This window comes from Anoplopoma fimbria, chromosome 20 (assembly GCF_027596085.1).
Source record: "Anoplopoma fimbria isolate UVic2021 breed Golden Eagle Sablefish chromosome 20, Afim_UVic_2022, whole genome shotgun sequence".
NCBI classification, from domain to species: domain Eukaryota; kingdom Metazoa; phylum Chordata; class Actinopteri; order Perciformes; family Anoplopomatidae; genus Anoplopoma; species Anoplopoma fimbria.
Window position 1 is genome coordinate 11,132,597 of NC_072468.1, and position 15,241 is coordinate 11,147,837.

Sequence of the window (15,241 nt, forward strand, 5' to 3'; positions counted from 1 at the left end):
CAAGTTTTAATGACTTCTGCTTTTATTGTCCTCTGTACACAGATGAAGCAAAAAACTAAAAACACCAGAACCCAGAGAAAGGAGGGGAAATAAACAGAGAGGTATCTGTCAAACACATTTCTTTCATAAATCATTTTCTTCCAATAACGTCCCCTCTGACAGCAATATGATTTGAAATGATTAAACCAAGCCAAGCTATTTATCACAAAACTTTATTAAAATGTGTACGTACAATATATTACATTATATACTATTTAAAGCATGTGCAAATTGTGTATCTAAGTATGTCAGGATAGTTGTCGGGGCCTGTTGAGAGCAGCCTGAGACATCACAATGCCTTCATATCAAAACGTGCTCTACTAGCAGGAAAACAATCCGCGACTAGTGTTTTTTTCCATTCCAAAGTGTTGCCACAGTGTGTGGCACCTTACAGGTTTACCTGCGTTCCCCCATGACATTCCAGTTCCAAAACAGATTATGGATGTGAACCCCCCCCAAGCAATTTTGGCCATTTGCCCCAGACCCAAAAAGAGGAAGCAGGGAGGTAATTTTCTGTGACTGGAACAGTGATTAACACCATTTTGCCATGGTAACCATACTAAACTGGTCTGGCGAGCTGCCGAACAAAAACCCCACCAGAGGGAGACTCTTTTTAGCATGTAATAACAATCATTAGCCATCCTAATGTAGCTGCACTGATCTGAAGACTAAATTAAATACATCTGGACCGCTTGGAAACCAGTCTTGGAGGTTGCCGGGAAGTCAACATGCGGTGCCGCCAACAAAAGGCCACTGTGCAGGTGGGCTCCGAGTGAGGAGACGCCGCTTCAATGGAAACCACACCAGTGCTGAAGATTAGGAACATTTTAAGAAATTTAGACGAACCTAAAGAGCTTCTGATTTTCAAAAGAAAACAAAAAACAGAGTCTTTAAATCTCATGTAGTCTTGTTGAAATTACTTAATCAGGGTCGAGACAAAAAAAAAAAAAAAAAAATCCCCGGAGCCAAAGGCTTTCCTGTGTGTCCAACTCAAAGTGACGTATCCCGACTGACACCGTCTGACAGCGACCGTGGCGACAGCATTACTGCCTTGCGGCGTGACTCGGGGACGAGGAAATGGTCAGATCTGGAGTAAAGTGACAGAAATCGTTAGCTCTGTGAAAATGTCAGAGCGATGCAGACTAATTGTGAGCCAGTCAGACCAAATCATTCGGCTCCGGGCGCGAAAAACAGGACCCAATCATTTTTTTTCACGGGCCGGCTGAAGACACCTGTGCCACATCCAGACGCGGACGGAGCTGTGTTGGCGGTGGAGTCTCTAGTCATCTCCGGTCAATCAGAGACTGAATATATCTCCAGAGCGTTAAGAAGATGTGACGAGGAGGAAGGATTTAAGGCTTTTATTTGATCCATAGCAGTTTGCAGTTTTCCTCTCTCATTACCCTCGTTCGTCCCGTGATGAACAGCACAAGTAAAGAGCATCCACCCAGAGCCAGCCAGCATGAGGAGGTGGAGTAGGATGGTTAGATTCAAGGCAATGCTTCACCGGTCAGCTGAATAACAAGACTTCCACTTGTTTCTGACTGGATGAGCAGCAAGCCAGCGTGTCTGCCTGCAGTACTGGGCTTGAACTGGACGGGCAGCTTCAGGTAGTGCTGCGATCTGATGGGTGGGAAAAGAAGAACAACTGTAAATAGATGGATTATTAAAAAATGATTGAAATGTTGAGCATGATTACACAACATGAGCACCAGCAAAAACACACATGCATTTTCAACATAAAACTTAAATACAGTACTTGGGGTTGCCCTTTATGAATCATGACATGCCAGGCCAGGGGTAAGCCACCTATGGCTTGATGCTTAAATCAATGGCACACTAGCATAAGTGTGCAAGACAGTTTTTTTGGAGATGTTGAATTGCCCTGTTCTTATTTTTATGGTAAAATGTTGATTTTTGATAAGATATTGCTGATGAACCAGATTGATGGAAGGTCTGTATGGTTAATGTTTTCAACTTAGATGTGGATGCTTTTATAAATATCTCAGTCTTCTTGTAGAGTGCGCTCATAAATAATAACGTACTGATTATTGTAGAAAAAAAAATGCTCTTCAAAAATGTTGTTTTGTACGAGGCTAATATGCTTGGGAAAAAAATTACAAATCCAATTTTGATGTGGTGTCATAGTTAACAAGAAAATCTAAAAATGGCACAAAGCTTGCAGACCCCTGTGCTAGACTACATAAATGGCCTTAAAACACAAAAAAGGAGAATGTTGAACTCTAATCCAAACGCACACAAAATGTTACGTTATAATAAATAAGAAGCTGAACGGGTCGGCAGGGGGTTGGCTATGTTCAGCATTGATGTGGTGGAAATGAGAGTACATCACAAGAGCCACAACATGCTGGAGGGGGGGCACCAATCCACACATACACACACCTGCTGTAGGGCTGGCTCAGGTCCAGGTTGTGGCAAACACACGGCAACAGTGGAGATACAAAAGCTCGTAACACACAAACGGTACGTCCGACAATGCTTCATTATTTGTCGAGGAAGCAAATATAGTTCGATCTATATTATTTTCATACCACATTGTTATTCGGATTTCAACAACACGAAAACTCATGCCGTGCCCAGCAGAGCACGACTGGTACCTGGTGGCCAGGCAACCCCCTCCCAAAGGCCTTAGTTAGGGAAAAACATCAGAACTCTGAGGCCTCGAGTGAATCCCGTATATAGCAACATCCTCCGGGTCCCATCGTCTCCCAGTGAGCAGTCACAATGGGGAATGTCTTGAGTTGTTTACTATTCATGACTAATTATTATTACCTAGCTACTTAGCCCCATGAGAGAAATCTGTGTAGAGTACAAAAAAAAATATGCTAAAATGGAAGCGCAGTAACAGTTAAAAACAGAAGTAGACACATGTTGTTATCTTCCCAATGTTTCACCCAGCTACCATCAAAAGTGTAGAAAGTGTCTGTCTGGAATAATGACCGCTGGACTCACCTCAGGGAATATTTGGAATGCTTGATGTGGAAGGGCTCCGTGGGGTTTACAAATTTCAGCTGCAAGTCAATTAGAGAAGCCACACATCAAATACCAAAAACATGCAAAGCCCAATGACAATTGTTAGGGGTTATCACACTCGTCATTCAGTACAAAAACAATAAAATCAAGACAGTCGTGCAATTTGTATAGGCAATATTGAATAAAATGAAACATGTCTGCTAACATTATCTTTATACACTGACCAAAAAGATAAAAATGTCCAGAAACAACAAAAAAATTAATTATTTATTTTAAAACCTTTTAAAAAGGGCCCCTTGCTATAACTCAGCTTATCTTTATCTGGAATAGAAGGTGCTTCACATGTATATTCTGCATTTAACCGAGGAACAAACGTTTGTCCTCCCCATGTCTTCATGAGAATAAGGCGTGCCTCACCTCGTGTGTGTCAGATGAGTTGTTGCGGATGTTGACCTTCAGGGTGCTGGATTCTCCGGTCCGCGTGGACGGGAAGGTGTAGAGATCCTGTGGGGAGTACACGCCCCTCCGCGCAGCCTCCTCCTGACTGACAGTTAAAAATGTGTTTTAACGGAGAGCATTAAAAAAAAACACAAGCTATGCTACATTAACCTCTTTTAAAGAATGCTGATTTAAACACAACATTAATGACTTTGACGTATTGAGTACTGGATGCTGGACTCTTTTCCCCTCATGAAGACTGAGCTAACAAATATGCAACAAATGTTATGCCCCACCCATAGTCTGTATATAAGAAGTGGACGTAGTCATCTTGATGTCACCCATTGTTTTTTGGCTTACTGCTGTCACCATGTTGTATTTTTTTCAACCGATAAACGTAAGTTACCATATTTGGTATGCCAAGGAGTGACGCCGTACGTACAACAGCAACCTGTCAATCACAGTTATCCCGCCCTAAAGCATACTCTGCTTTATGGTCTATTTGACTCTACTCTCTAATTTACTAAATGAACATCATGCTGTATTGAAGAAGACTTAAAAATAGAGATTGAGACCATAAACTCATGTTTACAATGTTGACTGGGGTAATTGCTTTTTGCAAGTCGCCCCCTGATGGTCATTAGAGAGAATGCAAGTTTTAGGACACTTCCACATTGGCTTCACTCAGCAGAACCGGAGGTTGCTGCCTGGCCTCACGGGAAGATGAAAGGGAATTTAGGGAAAATGTCATGCAATGACATCCCCGGCTGGATCTTGCGGTTCGTGGCCCGGGGACGACCCAAGGTCTCACCTGGTCTTGCCTGCCGAGGGATCAGCTCTCTTCCTGGTCTTGACCGTGGACTCCGTCCTCACCAGAGAGCAGTCTCCTTCCTGTGGTCCTTCAACTGGTCCATACTTCACTCCCTTTAGACACACAGACAAATCCTTAAGATCATGGCTAGTAAGTAAGTACATTCCACTTCAAAACTAGCTGGTTGGTATAATACAACTAAGAAACACAAGCAAACGATTTTTTTAAGTATATCATGCACACCGACTTGCTGAATGTAATACACATCACTACTGAATCTACTTCTGATGATCTGCAGTTTAAAAACTAAATGTGAAACAATTCACACCCATTTAAGTTCCACATCAGACTGCCGAGCGCATATCTAAACCAAAGCCTTGCAAAACTGGAGTCACAGATTAGCATTTAACACTACCGCGGGATTTGGCACTTCTTTAAACTTTGCAGCTATGATATAAGGCGACCACAAAAGCACCACCATAGCAGCCACTTAACCTGCTTTGTATGTATGCTCTTAAGTTAACTGGGTCTGTCACAACACTTCACATTAAAGTGAAGCCTGCAGGCCCCGACTCAGCAGGGGGGGGCCTCCCCTTACCATCCCACAACCCACTTCTCTCATTTGTTAATTCTGTCACTAACACTACAGAGCCATAGTCAAGGTGCTACAGTACCATATGTGCTGCTTTAAAAAAAAAAAAAAAAAAACTGTCTGGTTTGGTTAGAAAAAGAAACAAGATTAATAGTGAATTAATATCCTGGTTGGTTGAACAGCAGGTCTGATCAAAATGAGAGATAAATGTTGGTCTAATGTAGATTTGGACAATTTCTGCTTCACACTACAAAAGGTACGAAGAGCGTACATTGAGGTTTAGATACAGCATGGCTAAAGTTTTGTATTGGGGTTGGGGGAGGTTTTTCCTCAATAGTCAGTGTATCTCCTACAGTAGAATCAATATCAGTTTAAGAGTACCCAACGAGGTATTTAAGCTATTTTACCATCTATGCCCTCTTAAAACCCACCACACTGTATTTACCTCGCAAGAACACAGGGGTTTCTGGTCCTCCACTGCCTTAATCGGTTAGTCTGTTTGTGTTATTGTGTGACTTTGGTGAATCCGAACGCACCCTTTAAAAAACGTCAAGGTCACACAATAATTCAAACAAACTAACCAATCGACCAACAACTCCCATGCTCTGTGTGGTAAATGTACTGTTTTTATCAAAGTAGTCTGGTTGGTTCGAAAAAAAGCGTAGATAATGGCTGAGAGTTTCCTCTTCAGAGAGAGCTGTCTGAGAGCAAGGGGGAGCAGACCGTCATTGAGTGTAATACAGACTATGGATAAGAACCTCTTAAAACACACATCAGAAAATCCTAACTATCTCTTTAAGGAGAGAAAATCTGAAAACGGTGATGATCGTAAAACAAAACTGAATTATATTGACTCCTACGATTAACAGGTATGGTATGTGAGCAAAAAATGAAGCCTGAAGTACATTCTTTTAAAAGCAGTTTTGATATTAGTTGTATTTTGAGCTAAATTAAACCTCACAAAACAAAACGTATATGTTATCTTAAATAAAATAAATTGACATTGTGTTTTCCCAGTGTAACACCTTTACTACAGAAAGACCTTTGCTCTGCGTAGTATGGTGTTTGAGTCCCACTAAACTAATAAATAAGTCCTCACAGTGCCACAGAGTTGGAAGCGGATTCTGGTCTTCTGCTGGGGCTCGGACACAGGGTGGCACTCCAAGTCCCAGAACTGGGCATAGTCCCCTCTGTCCCTGGGCAGGAAAGTTATAGGCACCTGGGAGAGCAACGAATCATTAGAGGAAACAATCATAATTGATTTCACCGTAAAAGATGCTTGTTCTACTGATATACGCTCTCAGAGGCCAACCTCTTTAAAAAAAAAATTAAATAAAATAAAACTGATCAACTGCCTCATAACTCTAAAAAGTTTTACTGCTGCAATGTTTTCAAGTGGAATATACAGCAACTATAGCTCATAATCAGCACATAAAACCAATCAAACAAAATGCTCAAAAAGAAAAAGAATGTTTTCAAATTGCACACAATCCCCCAAAGTATTTAAAGGGTATAGATCAGTTCAGAGGAAGACTGAAGCATGAATGTAAAGTTTCATAACAGTTTTCACAACGGAGCCCAGGTACAGACAGAACACTGTGTTGATTGAATTTTCTGAGGCCTTGTTTCAACGAGGTGCTGCAAACCAGATTGGATTTGGTGAAGTGCTGTTCAATGGCTCAATTCTACAGACCTGAAGGATACTTATATATACACACATGGAGACAAATATATAGACTATTTCACAGTTGTAAACATTCCAAATGTGTCCCAGTTTATTTCCTGTGGTGTATGTGAATGACATAAGCGAACAGGACGTAAACATGGACCCAAGCTGTTGCCTAGCAATGCAATTCTGTTTAAATGGTCTATATGCGTTTTCTTTTTGTGTTATTTTATGAACATAAAAATGTTACAAAAATATTAAAAGAGAAACATGTGCAAGGTAAATTATTGAACACATTTGGTATATAAAAGCCTTACATTTCAGGAATAGTGGCCTGAGATATTAAAGTAGGCATTGAAAAGAAATAATTTTCCTATGATTGTTGTTTATAGCCAAATAAAACGAATTATACAAAAAAAAAAAAAAAATTATTAACATGATAAACGTAGAACATTTTAACAGTATGAATTAAGGTTATTTTTGCCAGAGAAGCTGGACCAATCACCATTAAAAAAGAAAATCTTATGAAATGATTTTCACTGGGTTAATAGAGTATATACAGTGGGTACGGAAAGTATTCAGACCCCTTTAAATTTTTCACTCTTTGTTTCATTGCAGCCATTTGCTAAAATCGAAAAAGTTCATTTTTTTTCGCATTAATGTACACTCAGCAACCCATCTTGACAGAAAAAAACAGAAATGTAGAAATTTTTGCAAATTTATTAAAAAAGAAAAACTGAAATATCACATGGTCATAAGTATTCAGACCCTTTGCTGTGACACTCATATTTAACTCACATGCTGTCCATTTCTTCTGATCCTCCTTGAGATGGTTCTACTCCTTCATTGGAGTCCAGCTGTGTTTAATTAAACTGATTGGACTTGATTAGGAAAGGCACACACCTGTCTATATAAGACCTTACAGCTCACAGTGCATGTCAGAACAAATGAGAATCATGAGGTCGAAGGAACTGCCCAAGGAGCTCAGAGACAGAAAAAGATCTGGCCAAGGTTACAAAAGAAATTCTGCAGCACTCAAGGTTCCTAAGAGCACAGTGGCCTCCATAATCCTTAAATGGAAGAAGTATGGGATGACCAGAACTCTTCCTAGACCTGGCCGTCCAGCCAAACTGAGCAATCGTGGGAGAAGAGCCTTGGTGAGAGAGGTAAAGAAGAACCCAAAGATCACTGTGGCTGAGCTCCAGAGATGCAGTAGGGAGATGGGAGAAAGTTCCACAAAGTCAACTATCACTGCAGCCCTCCACCAGTCGGGGCTTTATGGCAGAGTGGCCCGACGGAAGCCTCTCCTCAGTGCAAGACATATGAAAGCCCGCATAGAGTTTGCCAAAAAACACATGGAGGACTCCCAAACTATGAGAAATAAGATTCTCTGGTCTGATGAGACCAAGATTGAACTTTTTGGCGTTAATTCTAAGCGGTATGTGTGGAGAAAACCAGGCACTGCTCATCACCTGCCCAATACAATCCCAACAGTGAAACATGGTGGTGGCAGCATCATGCTATGGGGGTGTTTTTCAGCTGCAGGGACAGGACGACTGGTTGCAATTGAAGGAAAGATGAATGCGGCCAAGTACAGAGATATCCTGGAAGAAAACCTCCTCCAGAGTGCTCAGGACCTCAGACTGGGCCGAAGGTTCACCTTCCAACAAGACAATGACCCGAAGCACACAGCTAAAATAACAAAGGAGTGGCTTCGGAACAAGTCTGTGACCATTCTTGACTGGCCCAGCCAGAGCCCTGACCTAAACCCAATTGAGCATCTCTGGAGAGACCTGAAAATGGCTGTCCACCAACGTTCACCATCCAACCTGACAGAACTGGAGAGGATCTGCAAGGAAGAATGGCAGAGGATCCCCAAATCCAGGTGTGAGAAACTTGTTGCATCATTCCCAAGAAGACTCATGGCTGTACTAGCTCAAAAGGGTGCTTCTACTCAATACTGAGCAAAGGGTCTGAATACTTATGACCATGTGATATTTCAGTTTTTCTTTTTTAATAAATTTGCAAAAATTTCTACATTTCTGTTTTTTTCTGTCAAGATGGGTTGCTGAGTGTACATTAACTTTTTCGATTTTAGCAAATGGCTGCAATGAAACAAAGGGTGAAAAATTTAAAGGGGTCTGAATACTTTCCGTACCCACTGTATATTGGTATGTCTTCTTTCTTGACTACTTGTGACATTAATCTGTAAAAAGTCCTATTTTCTAACCTAGATTCCCTGAAAATAAATTATTTTAATTTGAATGCAGTATTTGTGTTTATGTGTGGACCCTGTGGGCAAACCATGTTGATCTGTTAGTCTAAGCTTAACCTATTCAGTGGATCATGGGCCACTGATGGTCCCTCTCAGCTAAGAATGGCCAGCGCCTACCTGCATCTTCTCATGGGCTCCAAGAGTGCCTGAGATCCTGCAGCATCTGAAAGCAGTGTAAGTGGCCCGGTAAACGTCTCCAGTGTTGTCAACCCCCTGAGGAGAGAGAAGGGACCACAGCTTGACCCGAGCCACTGCTTTAACTCAACGGCCAGTAACTAGAGGATAACATCGAAAACATCAGCAACATGTGAAGCTACAAAATAAAGCCATTACCAAAGTGAGTCACAAGACAAAAGAGAAGAGTTGAGCTGAACTCACAGTGAAACTAAATTAAAAATAAGTTGTTAATAAACTACAAAACAAGTTAAATCTTTTGATTCCCTAGGAGGTATGATAAAGAGAAGAACAGTAAACAGAATGACAGAGGAAAGATATAATAATAAGTTTAAAAAAAAAGCACCTTGACATATGGAGGAGCAAATGATGACAGGTACCACCTCACTTCACCTTCCCCATTCTGCACCTCCAGCTGGGCCTCTGAAGTAGAGGAGCAGACTCTTAGTCTCCCACAGGAACACACACGCACACGCACACACACAGGGCCTCAGAGAGACATCTAGTGGGCTGCACAGATACTGCCAATTGGTTAGATTTAAATAAAATGTACAAATTTTGCCAATTTGCAAATATACTTATTTTTGTATCCAAATATTCTCAAGATTTCACATAAATATAAAGACATCAAATCAAATAGTAAAAAAAAAAAAAAAAGAAACTCATGTTGGAGGCAACCCTACACCAGTAAAAGCTCCAAAGCATGTTGTGAGAAAACACCCTGAATTAAATTATGACTCATCATTTTTTTTTCAGTCACTACAGCTGACAATGGCATAACACATATTTAAAGCCCAGTTTATTTTTCTCCTTTTTGGGGCCTTAAATTACAAAAGGTTGAGAACCCCTGGTCTAGAATGCGTGTTTTAAAACCAAATGAGTCAGGATTTCAGGCTCCTAGATCATTGGATTTAAGGGTGCTCGGACTTGATTACAACAGACTTGTATTGTACATCCAAAATCTATAGGAGCAGAGAAACTTCTGTACTCTGGTCAGTCACCTCCCTACCTGATGTTTCCCCCGAGGGGGTAGTGGGGAACATGACAGTCTTGCTGCTGATCTCCACCAGGGCTTGAGGTGCCTGTGGTGTCTGCAGAGGTAGCGAAGGCCTGGCGGCCAGCCTGGCCACAGGCAGCACTGGGGTGGCAGCCTGAGGAGGCAGGGCTGACAGGGTGGTGTCTGCTGGGGCCGCGGACACATCCAGAGCCAGGTCTCCCCGAATCTGGACCTTAATAAACTGAGACAGTGGTCACAATGCACACATTAAGCTTTTGTTAAAGGGATAGTTTGGAATTTTTGTAGTGTGGTTGTATGAGGTCTCTTTTTCATGGACAGTGTATTAGTTACAGTAGATGTCGGTCGGGGAGCCCCCAGTTTGGAAAAACGGACAGAAGTACCAACACGGGAATAAAGCAATGTGCTGCTGTGGCCCGGGACAGCAACAAAACATATTTTAGATACCTAAAAAAAACCGCCATGTTTTAGAATATTTTCACCGCTTTACCGGTGAGCTACAGCACGTCTCTTCAAATCCACCAGACTCCATTTACAAAAACAGTCAGTTTTGGCAGAACATGGGTGTTGCTGGTCTACCACTGCCTCCATCGGTTAGTTTGTTTGTGGTGTGTGACTTCAAGATTCAAGAGGCTTATTGTCACCCTGGTTATATATATGTGAAATAGTGTGTGAAATGCTTTTGTACTGATGATCCATACATTTTTTTATTTATTTTTTTAAATCAATTGTAAATATAAAGACATAAAACAATAAATGTAATAAAACCTTTTTAAGAAACAATAAACATATCCATCTTAGAAAATACAAAACAAACAATATGTGTTATTGTGTGACTTTGGGGAATCTATACGAACTCTTCAAAACACCAAACAAACTAACCAAACCAGGCAACTATGGACCTGTAACTTTTGACAAAAACAGTAATTTTACCGCTCAGAAAACAATAGAGTCTTGTGGCTTTGAAGAAAAGCTTACACCTAAACCGTCCACAGCAGCACATTTCACAGTGTTGACTATGGTTCCTCATACAACCCCACTACAACAAATGCGAACAATCGCTTTTAGTTCTTGCAGCACATGGACAAGATTCCTGACTGACTAGTCTGGAGGTTTAAAAAGCTGAATGTCACAAGTGTCCCATACCTTCTGTTGACTGTCACACTGGACATAAATCTGTCCGCTCCATGGCAGCAGGGTTGATTTAGTTGCTAGTGAAGGGTTGGGGCTGATCAAAATCTGTAGGTGGCACCTTATTTAACAATAAAGAAACATGACACAAGTGGAAGTATTAAAACCATATAAACACACAGTAACATAGGATTGGGATCACATTAGGACTAAACCTTCTTCCTGTAATTGTTCATTTAGTGAAGCTAAGATGAAAACAGCTGTATGGTAAAAGCAAATAAAACCACAAGCACATGTTTTCTTACTGAGGCTCGATAACTCCATGCTGAGGGGTGATGGTGAGGCAGTGAGCGGGCCAAGACAAATCAAAGCTCAGCTCTCTGGATGTATTGTTCCGGATCTGAACCTGACTGGTGGAGGCCGCCCCGTCTAAAAATAACAACAAAAAAATATATTTTTTTTGCTGCTGGCTACTCATCAGACGCCGTTTCCTTTACCTTCAAGGTTCAGGGGTAATTACTTTACCAACCAAACTCCAAATCTGTAGTAAAATTCAAAGCTAAGGTGATATAATTGCACATATTATGCTTTTGAAATCTAGATTCCACTCACTGATGGTGGGAGCCGCAAGGACAAGTTGTTCTGGGTGGATGGTCCAGGACTCAGACTGCCTGTGTAATGGCTCTGAAGTCTGTGGGGGGAAAAAAGGCATTCTCTATTGAAAAATATGGTCTTTGTTTATGTCAAATGCAATGTAACAAAGGTTTTCATCTCATCCAGTAGAAACAGCATCTCATTACTCATCACAATAAAACCATTAAAGTCCACTAAAGCGGGGCTTATGGTACCTTTAAGGAGGGCTCTGCCACTCTCAGTGCTGGACCTTGGGGACCTTTCACCGGCAGCACGTCCAGAAACACATTGCCGTTTGCCAAGCCACTGGGAAATACAGAACATTAAAATATACATTGTGTCTTATATATGATGCATTTCATTTAATGTGCTTGCTAAGAAGAGCTACATTCTGACTGTATTGCTTTTTACACACTTCATCCTCATAATCATCATTTGTATATCAATTACTCTCTACATGTTAACTCATATTTGTAAAGAACACTTTCTTTTGTGTGAACAGTCTTTTTTTGTTTATGCTTCAGAGTTTCTTATAATAAGGTTTTCGCGAAGATGCATGCGTTTGGGAACTAGTGAGCATACGCAAGATAAATGAGTCTTGGATTATACTTCATGTTTTGTGTGAGAGTTAGTAAAACTATATCAAAAGCCCCATTAACAGTTGTTAAAAGAGGCCCCAATTTACATCAATTCATCAAGACATTTCTCCCTTCACCGTGAGGACATGGGAGAAAAAACAACGTTTCTGAAATGCATTACAATAATGATAAAGACTAATGTATGTATCTGTTTTGTCGTAGAATATTACAGCATGTTAGAAGTAAGTCTGACAGTACCTGTCTGTCTCCGAGATGGGTCTGGAAGAGGGCCGCAGCAGCAGATCAGGTTGGTCCCTCTGCTCACAGTCTGGGCTCTTCGTGCTTCCGATCAACGACACCACGACCTTGCTCATGTTTCCGTAGAAAATGTGAGCTTCGTTGGGCCGTTGGGGCAGGTCGTAGGCTATGGAGAAGGTCAATGTTTAGAGAGACGCCAATATTTGAGATGTGTACTCCAACAAAACCCTTTCAAATTGAATCTGTTATTTCCAATATTTTCCCTGTACATTTATAATAACTGGTTCAACAACCTCAGTGTAGAGAGCATCAGATATAGAAGCTTTGAAGAACTGACTACAGGGTACAATTCACCTTTTAGTCATTAATCAGAATGTGAGAATTTTGCAGATAACCTTTTAGTATTAGCTGAAAGGTCACATTAGACAGAGCTTTTTTTTTTTCTTTTTTTTTTAAAGAGGAAAATATATCTTATGACAAGCATTATAAGGACATCTTACTTTCTGTGACATGCTCCTCTCCTAGGAACTTCTCATTGAAGTTGATGTTTTTCAGCAGACTGTTTTCAGACAGAGCCTTCTGAACAGCCTCGGGTTTGCTCTGAAGCAATCTGAAAAGACCAAAGCACAAACACGCTGTTATTGGGGGCACAACTATCTAGAATTGGATTTAATAACTATAAGCACTTTTAAAGATTTCTATTATTTTAATGTAAAGTCTGTAGGCATGAGTATCAACAAATACTGCTTTGTGCATTACAAAGCTGACCAAAGGCAATACTTGTCCTTCATCTTATTGTGAAAATGAAAAAATAAAGGGATTGCTGGTCTGATAAATATAAACAGTTTCTCTTCATCTGCATTGTTCTTACTGAATGCATGTGTAAAGTCAGTTTACAAGTGCACACCATTTTTTGTTTTTTTTTTAAGTTAAGGGGAGACACTAAAGATGAAAACTATATATATATATAAAATATCCACACTAGTCTAAAAGGAGACAGGTTATGGAAGCAAAACAGCCTACATTCTTTAAATTGACCAGCATATGAAAAACAATGTTGCCTGGCGTGTCACCACTTAACTTACATTTGTCTTTACTGCACAGATCAGTGCTGTCGTGGTGAACGGCGCAAAGTGACATTGATACAAAACCCAAAGACATGTTCATGACATCAGTGCTTTGCAATAAACTTCACCTTAGGACAGTTCTGATTTAATTATCGGCTATAATACACTAATAATTCCCACAGTACATTATAACTTTAATAGCATAAAAGCTAATTGCATTGGAAGGTCTCACCTCCTATACTGCTGTCGGGAGACCTCATCTCCACAAAACAGACAGACAGTAGCCAGCAGAGCAGTGTCCGACTGACACAGGGCCTGTTCTCTTTGGGTGGACTTCATTAGAACAGTGATCACCTGGAAACACACACACACACACACACATAGTATTAGTTACAAGGACAAGGCATGCAAGAATAAGAGATTTCTTAAGAAAAGCTATAAAGACTAAATGAAGGTCTTTATTCAGATTAAATCATTGTATTATTTTAAATATTTCTTAATTTTCTATAATAATTAATTCTGTTGTACTGTGTAGCAAGCGTGGTTAATATCAGTTGCATCAACTCTCCTACCTCTTGTGTCCTTTCCTTCAGTACAAACTGTGACGGGGCGAGGCTGATGACAGAGGGCTCCATGACCGATCGTGTCATCACGTCGGAGAAGGCCATGGCTTTGATGAAAGCTGCTCTGGAGCCGGTGTTCCTCACGCATAGGCACACTTTGCTAACGCGACCGATGGCGATGTCACTCAGCGTCGCCACGTAGCCGTCTGCCTGTTTCCTCTGGTCCTCCAGGATGATGTTGCTCGTCCCACCGTAGCCCGACAGTGGAATCTTAAGGTTGGGAAATAGAGGAGCCAAATTAAACTATAGTCCATTTCTTTCTATGGAAAAAATGAAAACAAGCAAGGAAAAGAGAGTGAGAATACAAGGAAGTCAGCGAAATGCAAAGAGATGGCCAACTACAGAGAAAGAAGCCAGAGAGAAAGGCAGGACCCAAACGTTCACATCCTCACAGTGAATTTGACTCCTGGCTGAGACGGCCGGACTCCAGACTGTTTGATCTCCAGCTTGGCCAACATGCACGCCACCCTGGTGGGAGCAAACAGCAGGTGGACGGTCACGTCCTCTCTGGGACGAATGGACAGCTCCCCGTGTCGGGTCAGACGCTCCTCCAGACTGAACATGCTCTGGAGCTGAGGAAGAAAAAAAAAGTTTACCGTATATACTTATTCATCTTTGTCAAACGTTTCATTAGGGTTTTATGGCATTTCTGTTTTATTAGACGGTTTATAAATTGCAAAAGGTCAGGAGAGAGGGTTCAAAAAAGTTGACTCTTAAACGGGAACTCCACAGATTTCACATGGAAGTCTGTTAACAGGTTTTGGGGTGTACTCTTCTTTTATAAAAACTGTTGTAATAAGCCTTCTGTGGCTCCAGAGGGAGCTGCGTGAAGTCTGATGATTTGTCCCAAGTGATGTCACTTGAGCATAGTCTGTATATAAGAAGTGGGCGTAGTCATCGTGACATCACCCATTGGTTTGTAGACTGCTGATTTTAAAAGGCTTGAG

The 15,241-nt window shown here is 41.1% G+C and overlaps 1 protein-coding gene across 1 annotated transcript in view; it reads right to left on the reverse strand.

Moving 5' to 3' along the window:
• Window positions 1–213: 213 nt before the first annotated feature.
• cep192 (centrosomal protein 192) overlaps window positions 214–15,241 on the reverse strand; it is a 34,263-nt gene continuing 19,235 nt past the window's right edge. Inside the window, exons 36-52 of the mRNA XM_054621186.1 lie at window positions 14,687–14,866; window positions 14,244–14,504; window positions 13,904–14,025; window positions 13,105–13,214; window positions 12,605–12,770; window positions 11,984–12,074; window positions 11,748–11,826; window positions 11,441–11,564; window positions 11,151–11,256; window positions 9,999–10,227; window positions 9,336–9,412; window positions 8,933–9,028; window positions 5,974–6,093; window positions 4,283–4,395; window positions 3,451–3,577; window positions 3,013–3,071; window positions 214–1,662 (exon numbers count right to left, since the gene is read on the reverse strand). Coding sequence (XP_054477161.1) covers window positions 1,530–1,662; window positions 3,013–3,071; window positions 3,451–3,577; window positions 4,283–4,395; window positions 5,974–6,093; window positions 8,933–9,028; window positions 9,336–9,412; window positions 9,999–10,227; window positions 11,151–11,256; window positions 11,441–11,564; window positions 11,748–11,826; window positions 11,984–12,074; window positions 12,605–12,770; window positions 13,105–13,214; window positions 13,904–14,025; window positions 14,244–14,504; window positions 14,687–14,866 — 2,193 coding nt within the window. The 3' untranslated portion in view covers window positions 214–1,529. The remainder of the gene's footprint in view (window positions 1,663–3,012; window positions 3,072–3,450; window positions 3,578–4,282; window positions 4,396–5,973; window positions 6,094–8,932; window positions 9,029–9,335; window positions 9,413–9,998; window positions 10,228–11,150; window positions 11,257–11,440; window positions 11,565–11,747; window positions 11,827–11,983; window positions 12,075–12,604; window positions 12,771–13,104; window positions 13,215–13,903; window positions 14,026–14,243; window positions 14,505–14,686; window positions 14,867–15,241) is intronic.